General features: G+C 44.0%; 1 protein-coding gene across 1 annotated transcript in view; it reads right to left on the reverse strand.

Moving 5' to 3' along the window:
* The window catches only part of LOC311034503 (uncharacterized protein), a gene marked incomplete at its 5' end in the record, with an annotated part of 34,859 nt that extends 20,991 nt beyond the window's left edge, over nucleotides 1-13,868 (reverse strand). The window contains 7 exons of the mRNA XM_084042382.1: nucleotides 1,258-1,394; nucleotides 2,611-2,740; nucleotides 3,095-3,234; nucleotides 3,599-3,728; nucleotides 7,743-7,882; nucleotides 10,415-10,672; nucleotides 13,517-13,868. Coding sequence (XP_083898508.1) covers nucleotides 1,258-1,394; nucleotides 2,611-2,740; nucleotides 3,095-3,234; nucleotides 3,599-3,728; nucleotides 7,743-7,882; nucleotides 10,415-10,672; nucleotides 13,517-13,868 — 1,287 coding nt within the window. The remainder of the gene's footprint in view (nucleotides 1-1,257; nucleotides 1,395-2,610; nucleotides 2,741-3,094; nucleotides 3,235-3,598; nucleotides 3,729-7,742; nucleotides 7,883-10,414; nucleotides 10,673-13,516) is intronic.
* Between the last annotated feature and the right edge of the window lie 733 nt (nucleotides 13,869-14,601).

Below are 14,601 nucleotides of genomic sequence, written 5' to 3' on the forward strand. Positions count from 1 at the left end.
CTCAGCCAGGTTTCCTCCAGTCCAAAATATGAAAACCTTCCATCCTGTGTTAAAGGGTTTCGTAGCTGGTGGTCAGTCAGCATGCAGCGCGTGACCTCCACACAGCCAGCTGGACTAAAGCTGAGTTTTTTTCGCAATCTTCGGCATGAAGTAGAACCTATGCTGGAACGGAATGAACGTCTGGGCCATACATGACGAAATACAAAACTGACAGGGGAACAAACAGACGCAAGTAGCCTTTCTTGAAGTGCATCACAGTTTTGTGCAACACTGCTACTATCTTCAGAATATGTCCCCAAGGCACCAGACTCTACTCTGTTACACAAACAGACACTGATCCCTGCCAGGTCTCAGCATTCCATCTTGTACTGCGCAAGGAACACAAACATAAAACACGACAGTGCATCCAGACAAAAACGCACCGATAATCACGTTCCGTTCACACCGCTCCGTTCCGTACTCTCACATACGCACAAACACGCCCACACACACACACACACACACACACACACACACACACACACACACACACACACACACACACACACACACACACACACACACACACACACAAATCTCTCAAGTGCCTGGTCAATGTTTCCCTCAGCAGTTATTAAAGCAGCTTATCTGAACCTTTACAAGGTGGGACTCTGAATGTCTCTGTTAAGCAACTCTTCACATCCTGTAAACTCAGTGATGGTTGAAGAATGCTTGACCTCAGTTCCCTGGATGGGTAAAAGGGGAGATCATAATCTTCTTGAGATCGCATAACAACGACATGCAGGGCTGTTAAATAGCAGGAGACACAGCTCGCCTATGCATGTGTGTGTGGGTGTCTACACATGCACAGTAGCTTGATTTATTATTTCTTTTTTTAAATAACAGCCAGCCTTGCTTATCGATGGTTCCATAAAAGCAATCAGAAATATCCATCAGCATAAGAGGTTTAAAACAAAAAATGTGGCTATATTGTCCACGAATAACCTTCTTCTACGATACAGCTGGTACACTGCTAGCAACTAGCAGAAGAACTTTAGGTAAAATCCTTGATCGAAACGTTTCGAGCTTGCAGATCTGGTTGCACACACAAACACACACACACACACACACACACACACGCATACACGCGCGCACTTTTGATACTTTAGTGTGCTGCTGTAGTATGATCAAGTAGGGCGTTAATTTACGAGAAAAAACACACACAAAAATTGTGAATATGGCGATAGGATATGTGATGATATGTGAGTGTATTCTTACAGTTTGGGTCCTGCCTCCAGCAGTAGGGACGTAGGTGATGTTGTAGTTCTGGACCCGCCCCGCTGCGGGGTTCCACCTGGCATTCAGAGTGGTGGTGGTCTCAATGAACACAACCAGGTCGGTGGGAGGCTCTGGCACTGGACACACATACATGTCATAATTACAACCATGCAGATATTTGAATCAATCATATTTCATTATAGCAGATGCACGGTAGATTTCTTTAAAAAATGAATCTTTTAAGGGCACAATCCTTGATATTTTGATCAACAGACTCTTTATTAATGTTATATAAATTACTTGACAAGATTTTCTTCCTGTTTTTGTTGTTTTTTTTCTTTATCATATCAAGATTTGGATAATTCCTTTAATGTACTAAAAAAAAAGAGGCTATATTGCTCCCATACAGCAAAGAATATTTGTCGCTGTCTGGCAGAAACCAGCTAACTAAATTGTTCTGCTTTTTAATTGTTTTTCATAAATCAGTGCTATTGAACACCCTTTACGTCTGTGTGTTGGTTAAAAATGTTATTGAATGAAAAGTATTAAAAAGCGCTTCTGACAACTTCATTGGATCCTCAAACTTTCTGCTAAACCCCCTAACTCCACCAAAGGGGGTGGAGTTAGCTGATTTGCTGAATCCAGGCTTCACACCCTTTTGACCTCCAACCTCATTGTGAGCTTGGAGGTCCAGCTGTTCTTATCAATGATGGACAAAACCTCCAAACTCCAACTTAGCTTTTTCATTTCCTAAAAAATGAACATTTTGGAGTTAGCTGGTTTCTGCCTGACAGCAGAGATTTGACATGTTTAAAAATATACAAAAACATATTTTTGGACACCAACATTAGGATAACAATATTTTAAGTGGCAAAAACATCTCAGAAAATCTGTGAAAAGGGTCCAAAATACATTTAAAAATGATTTGCCCAATGCAACTTTGTATTATTCTTAAACATACATGTGAAATGTTTTTATTTTTTCTTTGCAGTATGGGCTGGTTTCCAGAATCAGATTTATTTTCACATCACAGGTTTAAAGAAGTAAAAAAGTGGGTGCAGCGAAGGAAAGAAAAGAAAGAAAATGTCAATGCCTTGTCAATGTGTCTTTCTCAAAAAATTCATAGCCTTCTAATTCTGTATCCTGCTGATTCGACCCTGACACCTGTCCAAAAATGCTACCATTGTACTGAGTATAGCCTACAGTATCTGCACATGTTTATTAACTCTAAACTCTAAAACATTTGCCATTTTTGCTGTGCCGTAACAACTCTATAGCATAGAGCACGGACTCAACATTACCACGGACTACAATTGTGCACTATCACATGAATGTATTCTATAGCTCACTTACGCGTCTTGCCATTCTCTGACAGCCGTTGTCCCTCTCCAGCAGAGTAGACAGGCACCACGGTCACAGTGTAGACGGTGTCCGACTGGAGGTTGGTCAGGGCGGTCTTGTAGGTGTTACCAGATACCTGTGCCTGGAGCCACAAGCAAACACAGAAACCGTGTCTTAAAGTTATGTAAAGGAACAGGGACGTGCTGGACCCCTAATTCAGCCTGGGAATCTCAGATAGAGAGGCCCGTAAATTGTGCGCCGGATTTTTTACTTAATTTAGGCCGTTTTTCACACTGTCTTTTTTATGGAATGGAGAGGCCTTTATGGAATTGTCCCACATTTCCCAGTGCCCAGCACGTCCCTTTGTACAGGAATTAACATCGTCTCTACAGCTTGGGGTTTTCTTGGATAAAAAAAAGGAAGGGGAACAAAGAAGACAAGTAGAAAAGCCGGTGTTAAACTACACTACAGTGCATGGAAGGTGTCTCCAGCCTACCATCTCCTCGGCTCCTCCAGCCACAGGCACGTAGAAGATCCTGTACTGACGCACGTTGCCCTCAGCGGGCTCCCACTGGACGTTCAGGGTGGTGGTGGTGGGGTCTGTGACACGCAGGTTCCTCACACCACCCAGGGGCTCTGGAATGAGGTAGGATTCATTTACATGCGGATAAAAAACCTACACTAAGCTGTCTTTCGGCTAACAGTAAACTACATTAACAGCTTTCTGTATCACAATCTTAATTGTGCATCCTCAGCGGCACCACCTTTAAATCATCATCTTCTATGTCTTAAAAGCACTCAAGTTCCTCTGACTAAGCAATTCCTCTCAGTCAAACCTCCCCCAGAGCCTGATTGCACGTTCATTCTCCAAAGGCACTGCTCTTTAATCCATGTATCATTAGCTAGAATGATTTAACGCTCCCAAAAGACAACTCTTCATGAGATATTTGCACATCTGTCCAAATATCGGTGAGAGAAAAAACTAAAACAAACGACTTACTGGTCTTGCCGAGGCCGTTCAGCTCACTGCTGACTCCGGTGGCGTAGACTGCTACCACAGTGATGGAGTACTCTGTGTCAGGGGTCAGCTTGGGAAGCAGGACTGTGGTCTTCTTTCCTCCGATCTGGGTCTGGTGCTGTGGGAGTTGGGGTGGGAGAAGGGGTGATTAACCTCCTTGATATACAGTATATTACTCTTGATTAGATATTCTACATTTGACTCTTTCAAATGATGAAGAGGTCCCAAGATGTCCTATCTAACGTCTCATTTCATGGTGATAATGGGTTATAAAATATGAAATACTTGGCAGCAAATATATCACCTCAATACTATTCTTATAGTTGATGCCTCATCCATACAGGTTGATGCCTATATTTGCAGAGCGGAAGCTCAGAAAAGTCAACCCTGTTCCGATTAAAGATTTTGTTGCCTTAGTATTCATATTCTGTATGACATAAACCTGTCCTGACATAAACAACAGTTCAAAAATATGTGACCCTTTTTGACTGGAGGACAGTCATTTTGCTGGTGCCCATTCTTCTTTTTTTTTTTTCTTTTATCCAAAATGAGTTTATAGCCCAGTTAGACTCTTCACATACTAGAGTATGTCTGACAGAAATTTCAGAGCTTAAATCGACATGTAAATATGAAATAAATGCATAAACATGTAGTAAAATATAAGGCATTTGCTAGCATTGCTAACCAAATCCTTCAGTTTCCATCCAAACATCGCAAAATCACGGTAAAATCCGCTATTTCTACCCGATTATTTTTGAAAGGTATCACTAGTCTGTTGGCTTGTGTCTAATGTAAATTTCAAATAAAGATGTATTAACAATCATATTTTGTTAAAACTGTTGTGAAAATGTATCTCTGTTTGTCCTCCTGGGCCGGTTCCAGCAGGGGGCAGTGGCAAATGCTTTGTCTCAGAGAGCATACAGAACAAAGAGACCCTTGGAAAAAAAAAGAATTGCATGCCCCGCTATGCATGATGGGACTGATAGCCCAGTAGTGCTACTCTGAATGAGAGCCATTGAAATGGTGTTTACTCTACTCAAGAGTTTTATCTTGATTTAACTTGACTTCAGTTCTATAAGCTGTAGTTTCAAAACTATTCACTCAATCTTATTAACCAATATATCATTATTTTGCTATGATTTCCTGCTTTCATATGACATGAAAAAATGAAAATGAAACTAGAAAAAGTGCTCCTCGGAGCACAGGTCTCCGCCAGGTCAGGTAGGCTACTGTGGCCTCCTGGTGGCGCTATAATAGGCCAACGTGAAAAGGGTGCCATTTCTTCTTAGGCCTTGCACGACAATCGGACACTGACTGCATTCATGATTCGAGGCATTTTGTCAAAAACGTGTTTTGCTGAATTAGACCTGTTGGTGTCGCTATAACAGGCCAATGTTAAAAGGGTGGCATTTGTTCCTCAACATAGTGTGAATGTGCGTGCAAAGTTTGAGCGCAATTGGACGGTGCGTTCATGATTTGCAGAATTTTGTTCAAAACAAGCCAATAATGAAAACTTTAGATGTCAATCTTAGCCAATCAGTATGGAATATGAAAAATCAAACACATCCGTCGTGATCACATGACTATAGAGATCATGTGTACCGATTTGCGTGAAATTTGGATACAATTGGAAGGAGTAGTATAAAAAAATGTGTTTTACACAAGTCGGCCTCCTGGTGGCGCTATAAAAGGCAGATGTGAAAAATGCAGGGCAAAGGTTTTTCCTTGACCTCTAGGGAGTGTGCATACAAAGTTTTACACAGATCGGTGCAATTATAGGTAAAAACACGAATCGGCCTGTTATAGCGCCACCATGAGGCTGATTTAAAAATGTTCAAATGGTAGTTCTTCCTCGGCCTAATGGGAATGTGCTTGCAAAATTTCACGGAAAGTGCATGCTGTGTTCATGATTTGAGGCATTTTGTTCAAAATGGAGCACTCCTGCAAACTTTGGAAGACATTTTTAGCCAATCAGGATGGAATATGAGAAATCTGAAAGACCCGTTTCGTTTAATGACTGCAGAGATACTGTGTACCGATTTGTGGGATTTTTGGACAAAATCTGTAGGAGTACTGTCAAAAAATGTGTTTTGCACAAATCGGCCTCCTGGTGGCGCTATAACAGGCCCCTGTGAAAAATTTGGGGCAGAGGTTCTGCTCTGGTATCCAGGGACTGTGTGTGCACAGTTTGGCTGCGAGCAAGCCAACGGTGCCGGAGATTAGCTGTACACAGACAGATCGAATGACGGACGGACACACGGACACACGGACGGACGGACAGGGGGTAAAACATACTCTCTCGCCATGCCTTTCGGCCTGGCGGAGACAAAAATGCTAGATGACTGTCTCCCAGTCAAATTTGGTCACTATTTATGAAATTAACGACCCCAGAGTGTACAGACCTTAAAGCATATGTATGTCAACATAATTATGTGTTTATAGTGTGTCTTTTCTACTCCTCCATGGATCGTTGCATGCGCCAAGCGACTGCAGAAATGCCTTATCAGCAGATTCTAAGAAAACAGCGGCACGGAAGCCTTGTCATTCGGTACCATGACAACTTTACTCGTACAGAAGCCCAAAGTGTGTGTCAGGCCGTTTCCTAAAACATCCTGGTTGTCTCAGATGAAACAATGCAAGGCCGCCTGGGCACGCTACACGTGTTGAAGTCCCAACAGTGAACCAAAGACTTGGGCCAGGCTCAGACGTTTGTAGCTTCCAGTTTTCCTTAAATCTCGCTTTTTAGTGTGATATCACCCAGGCAATCAGCCCAGCCAGGTTTCCTCCAGTCGATATATATATGCATACTGTATGTACTCTCTACACATGCACAATAGCTTGATTTATTATTTATTTTTTTAAATGACAGCCAGCCTTGCTTATCGGTGTTTCCATAAAAGCAGGGAATTTGGCCAAAATCATCAACATCGAGCACTTGGTGACAAGTTTTTGATTTTTGGCATGGTGTTAGGTATAAGGTTTTAAAAGCCATCGCAAGCAAGTCGGGCTCGCCTCCTAGTGGTGAGTTTGCAATGAATCCAATATTAAATATGGTTGAAACCCCAAATAGTTGATAGAAGATATTTTTCAATGGATTCTGTTATTATTGGGTATGCTAAATAAGCATTATAATAAAAATGCTGGAAAATCAAACTTCTGGAAAGGCATAATTTTCAAGATGGGGTCCACGATGGCTGGCGGGAGCTTAAAATGCCTATAAGCTGGGAGGGAATATGTAAAAAATCATAACAATTGTGCACTTGGAGACAAGTTTTAGATTTTTGGCATGCTGTTAGGTATGGGCATAGGATTTTCAAAAACCATCGCAAACAAGTTCCCCCTCGTGGTTTGTTTGCAATTAATCCAATATTAGATAGGTAAGTATGGTTGAAACCCCAAATAATTGATAGAAGACATTTTTCAATGGATTCTGTTACTATTGGGTATGCTAAATAACATACAAAAAAAAATGCATTTTAAGCTCCTGGCATTTTAAGCTCCCGCCATCTTGAAAATTATGCATTGACAGGAGTTTGATTTTCCTACATTTTTAGTATGTTATTTAGCATACCCAATAGTAACATAATCCATTGAAAAATCTCCTCTATCAATTATTTGGGGTTTCAACCATACCTATCTAATATTGGAGTCATTGCAAACAGACCACCAGGGGGCGAAGCCGACTTGCTTGCAACGTTTTTTGAAAACCTTATGCCCATACCTAACACCATGCCAAAAACCAAAAACATGTCACCAAGTGCACGATTTTTACAAATTCCCTCCCAGCTATTGTCTCAGTATACTGACTCAGACTGTGTGTGTGTGTGTGTGCGTGTGTGTGTGTGTGTGTGTGTGTGTGTGCGACGTGCGTTCTTATCGTCTCTGTCGGGTGGAAACCTCATTATGACCAAAACGGTAACTTTCAAACTCAAATTCCTAAACAGCAAAAATAGCAGATCTGCAAGCTCGAAACGCTGCACAAAAGCGCCACGAGCTTGCAGATCTGCTTCTTTTGACACTTTTGTGAGAAGCTGTAGTATGATCAAGTAGGGAAAAGAAACACAAAAAGTTAGAATATGGCGATAGGATATCTCAGCCACGATATGTGAATGTATTCTTAGGCTACAGTTTGGGTCCCGCCTCCAGCAGTAGGGACGTAGGTGATCTTGTAGTTCTGGACCCGGCCCGGTGCGGGGTTCCACCAGGCATTCAGAGTGGTGGTGGTCTCATTGAACACAACCAGGTAGGTGGGAGGTCCATCTGCCACTGGACACACACACACACACACACACACACACACACACACACACACACACACACACACACACACACACCATAATTACAACCATGCAGATATTTCAGTCATATTTCATTATAGCAGATGCACTGTAAGAAAGGGAGAAAAAAAGGAATCTTTTAAGGACACAATCCTTGATATTTTGATCAACAGACTCTTTATTAATGTTATATAAATTACTTTTCATGACCAGATTTGCTTGTGTTTTTGTTAGTTTTTTTCTTTATCATATCAAGATCTGGATAATTCCTTTAATGTATACTAAAACAAAAAGGCTGTATTGCTCCCATACAGCAAAGAATATTCGTCACTGTCTGGCAGAAACCAGCTAACTCAAATTTTCATTTTTTATTTTATTTATTTTTTAAAATGTAATTGTTTGAAGTTTTTTTATGAATATTTGAAGTTTTTCAGTAAACATTACATTACATTACATTACAGTCATTTAGCAGACGCTTTTATCCAAAGCGACTTACAATAAGTGCATTCAACATAGGTAGGGAACGAAAAACAAGCAACCAAGAGTATACCTAGCGCTAAGGTAAAAGTGCTATATATCAGCTACCTACTTTCTTAAACAGATGAGACAAAATAGCAAAATCAAATGAGCACAAGCTAATACAAAAAGTGTATCGACTAAACAATAAATAAATCCAATAAAACAGTACAACAATAAAACAAGAGTTCGTACAACTAGTTAACAACAAGTAAGCCAGACAAAGAGGAAGGGTAGTGTTTCCTGAAGAGGTGGGTTTTCAGCCTGCGGCGAAAGATGGGCAGTGACCCTGCTGTCCTGACTTCAGTGGGAAGTTCATTCCACCACTGTGGGGCCAGAACAGAAAAAAGTTGTGACCGTGTCGATCGACCAGAAGGACCCTTGAGTGACGAGGCGATCAGTCGCCCTGAGGTGGCAGACCGAAGTGGTCGGGCAGGGGTGTAGGCATCAACCATAGCCCGGAGGTAGGAAGGAGCTGTTCCTTTCACTGCCCTATAGGCTAGCACCAGGGTTTTAAACTGGATCCGAGCTGCTACGGGGAGCCAGTGTAGAGAACGGAGAAGGATAGTTGTGTGGGAAAACTTGGGGCGGTTGAACACCAGACGAGCTGCAGCTTTCTGAACAAGCTCCAGAGGTCTGATGGCAGATGCCGGAGCACCAGCCAGGAGGGAGTTGCAGTAGTCCAGGCGGGAGATGACAAGAGCCTGGATGAGCACCTGGGCTGCCTTCTCCGTGAGGAAGGGGCGAATCCTCCTGATGTTGTAGAGGAGGAATCTGCAGGACCGTGTCACTGATGCGATGTTTTCCGAGAACGACAGTTGATCGTCCAGGGTCACACCCAGATTCTTCGCAGTCCGAGTTGACGTCACCACAGCATTATCAATGGTGATGGCCATGTCTCGGTGCGGACAGCCCTTCCCCGGGAGGAACATCAGCTCGATCTTGTCCGAAAACAAAAGGATTTAGAAGGCGTTTTTAGAATCGGCCTCAGGCCTCAGGTCTATGGGTTAAAGAGCTGGAGAGACAGGGAGAGTTTTTAACCAAGGCCGGATACACCGGATGCACCATGGTGGATATGAACCCATGACCTCTGTGGTCGTGGGCAGCAGTGGTGTAATGGTGGCCCCCAGATTCACAAGCCAAGTACCAAAATGGCTACTTTGCATAACAGGTTTACAAGTGAGTGTGAAAATGTATCCTCACTCCTTGCATCTATTCTATAGGCTACACGGTAAGCAACACAGCATCTTGGCTTCAGTAGCCGCTGCTGCCAGTATCCTATCTCTCGTTTAAAGCTAACTTTTAGTGTCAGCTATATAATTCATGGCATTGCTTGAATTTGTTAAAAAGACTAAAAATAGGCTAAAAAACATTTCCTATTCAAAAATGTAAACTATTTAAGATAAAATAAAATGTGTGCACGTGCAGTGCGTGCGCATAAGCGTGACGTCATTAAATTACCGTTCGGCTGGAAAGAAATCACCAATACACCCCTGGTGGACAGGCACTTTACCACTGCACCACCCTAGCGTGACCTACTTTACATTTGTAGATCTTTTTGGGGCGGTGTAACCGCCCCCTATATGTGAGGTTTGGACATTGACTAATCCTGCACCGTGATTGGCCACCAGTCTACACCCCTAACCCCTACACATTCAATGCAAATACAAGTCTACACCCCTAACCCCTACACATTCAATGCAAATACCAGTCTACACCCCTAACCCGTAGACATTCAATGCAAATCTATACTTTTCTTTAAGTGAGCTTCCATCAGTGTGATGACCACTAGCTGTAATGTGATTGGCTGACTTTATTGGTTGACTCTATTCAGGACTGTGATTGGCTAGCGAAACACATGACACATGTGCAGCCCTAAATGAATAGGACTATGGCACTTAAAAAAAACACATTTATGTTTTTTTTTAAGTGAGTCATGTGATGACCACACACCGCCCACTTCACACTGGGTGTGATTTTTTTGCAAGTTAAATGTATGACTCACCCATGGTGACTGCATCACTGTAGTCAGTGTAGTAAACTGGTTCTCCTCTCCCTCCTCTGCACCAGTAGATTCCACCTTCAGACACACTGATTGGTCCAGTAGAGTATTGAACACCATCTTGCATGATCAGTGAGTCCTTGTTATGTTGGTACCAGTAGTAGTTCCATCCAGATGGGTCCTCCACAGAGCAGCTCAGTGTAACACTGCCCCCTACTGGTATGTCTGTTTGATCAGCTTTCAGTATGGCCTTTGGTTTATCTGTTGTTCACATTAGGAAGATACACTTAAAACTAGAACAAATCATCTGTAACATAATACCTAGACTGAATGATTTGTATCCCCACTAGCAGCAGGGCTATAAGCATGGCTTGGTCAGTGGGTGCCTTGTTCGTGGGTGCACCTCCTTGAACCTCAGACAGACAGACAGACAGACAGACAGACAGAGAGACATATAAAGATAATTCCCGCCCCGGCAGTTTCGGCCTGGCAGAGTTAAACAAGACCAGGAGACCTGGTTCTGCTAGACCCAGGCTAAGCCGGACTTCACATGACGTGTCAGCCTGTGTCTATGCCTAACCCTTTGTGTCTTACAGTATATATACTGTAGTATATTTTCCTGGAGACAGAGTGGGCATGATCAGGTTTCCTGGGGGAAAAGGCTTAAAGTAGAGAAAAGTCCCGTCTAAGGGTTTCAGGTCAGCATCTTTTATTCAGCCTGACTGGCAACTGCCATGTTAAGTCCAATCCAGCAGCGCGCAGTCATAGGTCAAAACACATTACTTATACTGTTTCACTTTCTGCAACAAAAGGAGGGGCTAGGTGGTTTAAGCCCAGCCCACAATTTCTGTAAACCTATCACACATCAAATACATTCATTCAGGGAAGTTGTGGCCCGATTCCCCGCCCACAGCCTGGTATCACACATTAGCATTGTTATTACAGTGTAACAATCTTGTAATATTTCCACTTGTCAAACTTTACTTTTACACAAAGGCTAGTATAGTATTCTTTGTCCAACATCTCTTCAGCTTTAAAATGATTCCACAAACTTGATACATTCCTGATTGCAAACAGCAGTTAGAAATACAATTAATCTAAAAGACAGCAGTTACTTCAGGACTGAATCTTTTCCTTAAATGGCATTTCACTTTGTTAACAGCACAAGTCATAGTTATTGCACGGTAGGAGGGTGAGCTTCAAACAGAATATATACCATAGGACAAAGGCTTCTTTCCTGTAGGCAAATACAAGGTTCTTTTGTCAATCAATTTGAGGTGTTGTTTCTAACCGGGGGTTCAAAAACTTAGCACAGTGGCCAAAACTTCTTGACTGATTGCATCACAGCTGAGCACACAAAATTGAGTGACATCTCTCCCTGGCTTATATTATCTGACCAAAGGTCAAACTCAATTCTACAAACCTTCAACTGCTTATCAATTACAATGGAATCATAGAAATACCTGTTCTTATGTTTGAAAGGATACTTCAATACTATCTGTGTTTGTACTTGTGGCATAATAGTGATGTCATGAGTAGTCTATGCCTATTTATTCATGCAGAAGAAACCTTCCCACAACCTTGTGCATACCATGTGCAGAAGAAACCTTCCCACAACCGGACATACAACCTTGTGCATACCATGTGCAGAAGAAACCTTCCCACAACCGGACATACCATGTGCAGAAGAAACCTTCCCACAACCGGACATTCCATGTGCAGAAGAAACCTTCCCACAACCGGACATACCATGTATGGACGAAATGGTGACAAAGGCTCATGTAGGCCATACCTTTCAGGTCTGGCAAAAAAAAGCCTAATATAGTAATAGTAGTAACCTAATATAATTATGATAATGCATATCTATATTATCAAGTCCCATTTACCAGTCTTTTTTGCCAGACCAGGGGGTCGGCCTACATGAGGCTCTGCAACGTTTCGTCCATACATGGGCGAAAAAGACCGGCTGTATAAAAGGGACAGACAGCCTACCTACATACATGGGCATAAAAGGGACCTTGGTCTGTCCCTTTCTTCTCCATACATGGGCATAAAAGGGATGACACGTCATGCGAAGACCGGCGTGATGTAGTGCTCTGATCTTATAAAGTACTAGGAATTTATTCTGGGTCTGGCAGAACCAGGTCTCCTGGTCTTGTTGCCAGACCTGAAAGGTATGGCCTACATGAGCCTTTGTCACCATTTCGTCCATACATGGTATGTCCGGTTGTGGTTAGGTTTCTTCTGTCCGGTTGTGGTTAGGTTTCTTCTGCATGAGTAAATAGGCATGACTCATGTCCGGTTGTGGTTAGGTTTCTTCTGCATGAGTAAATAGGCATACTCATGACATCACTATTATGTCACAAGTACAAATACAGATGATATATATTCTGTAAGACACAAAGGGTTAGGCATAGACACAGGCTGACATGTCATGTGAAGGTCTGGCAGAACCAGGTCTCCTGGTCTTTTCATACAGGATATTAATATATTTATGGGTACAGAACTCAAGGTTACGAAGGTAACCTCTGTTTCTTTCGGAGTAAGACACTCACTATGGGATATCAGCGCCCTCTGGCGATGCACAGAGCTACATACAATACACTCCCGGGGCCAATATCATTGGCTGTGAGGGTATGTCACGGGCCGGAGGACCGAGTGGGTATAAAACCCCTCGCGTGACGTAGGCAAACTATCTAACAACAGCTCTCTGTACGCAGATGCACACAAAAAGGGGTGTTAGGTGAGTGTCTTACTCCGAAAGTAAAGAGACCGGGGCTACCTTCGTAACCTTGAGTTTCTTAGCCTTTCTCCGTAAGACACTCACTATGGGATTCATAAACCCCCCAGGGGCTATAAGCCATACAACCCTCACAGGCCAGCACGCCCCTCAGCCCCTGTTCAACTCCCCCCTCTAACTAGAGACAGCCGCTACGCCCAGGACTGTGAGCGCTACTGACGACGACGCCACGTCCAGGCTTTAGAAAGCTGCAAAGGTCGACGGAGAAGAACAGTTTGCACCCCGATCTTGGGAACGAACGCCATGTTTGGTTTAAGCAAAACCTTCCTGTCGTCGCTCGAGAACCTCATGCACTCCGAACTCACAGAGAGCGTGCATATCACTGACCCGTTTAGCCGTAGACAGTGTCACCAGGAGGACCGTTTGGAGACCAACGATCTTCAGATCCACAGACTCAAAAGGCTCTAACGGAGGGCGGCAGAGTGCGTCCAACACCACAGCCAGGCCCCAAGCTGGGAACAGAGGTCTGTTAACCGGACTGGCTCGCCTGGCGCCGCCCAGGAAACGACGCACCAAAGGATGCTGGCCGACCGTCTTGCCATTGAAACCCTTGTGACAAGCGGAAATGGCCCCCAGGTACACCTTAACCGTTGAGAAAGACAGCCCCTGATTTAACCGGCTTTGCAGGAAAATGAGGACGCTGCGCACCGGAGCCATCAGCTCCAGGTAATTGATTTGGGCAGACTGCGGTCCCACACCCCCCTGGCTGAGCGGCCCTCGTGGACGGCTTCCCACCCCGTGAGGCTGCCGTCCATGGTGATGACCTTCCGCAAGATCACAGCGCCTATACTGACCCCTTTGGACAGAAAAGCTGCTTGCGACCACGGTCTGAGTGATTCCACGCACGAGGAGACACCATAACCTTCCGAGAACCCATGGTGGGTGGGACTCTGAGAGCCCGTATCCACCTCTGAAAAGGTCTCATGTGTAGCCTGCCCAAACGGATCAGGTGTATAGCCGAAGCCATGAGACCCGCTGCTTGCATGCATAGCCTGTAAGTGACTTGACGCCCCACGCGAAAAGACCTCACACAGGCTAAGAGGCCTTCTATCCTGTCCTGGGACAGACGCGCCATGAGCGTGGTCGAGTCCAGAGAGATTCCTATGAAGGTGGTCCGCTGAGACGGGACCAAAACGCTCTTTTGGACGTTGATGGTGAAAGCTAGCGACGTCAGGTGAGAAATGGCCACGTCCGTGCCGCGCCACCTCCCCACTCGAGCCAGTAGCCAGTCGTCTATGTAAGTCGACAGGCGGATTCCCTGGCGCCTCAGTGGAGCTATGGCCGCCTCGGTGGAGCTATGGCCGCCTCGGTGCATTTCACGAACACCCTTGGACATAGCGACATTCCAAAGGGAAGGACCGTGTACTCGTACACCCTCCCCTCGAAACCG

Source organism: Gymnoscopelus microlampas (assembly GCF_963454915.1).
Source record: "Gymnoscopelus microlampas genome assembly, chromosome: 19".
NCBI classification, from domain to species: Eukaryota; Metazoa; Chordata; class Actinopteri; order Myctophiformes; family Myctophidae; genus Gymnoscopelus; species Gymnoscopelus microlampas.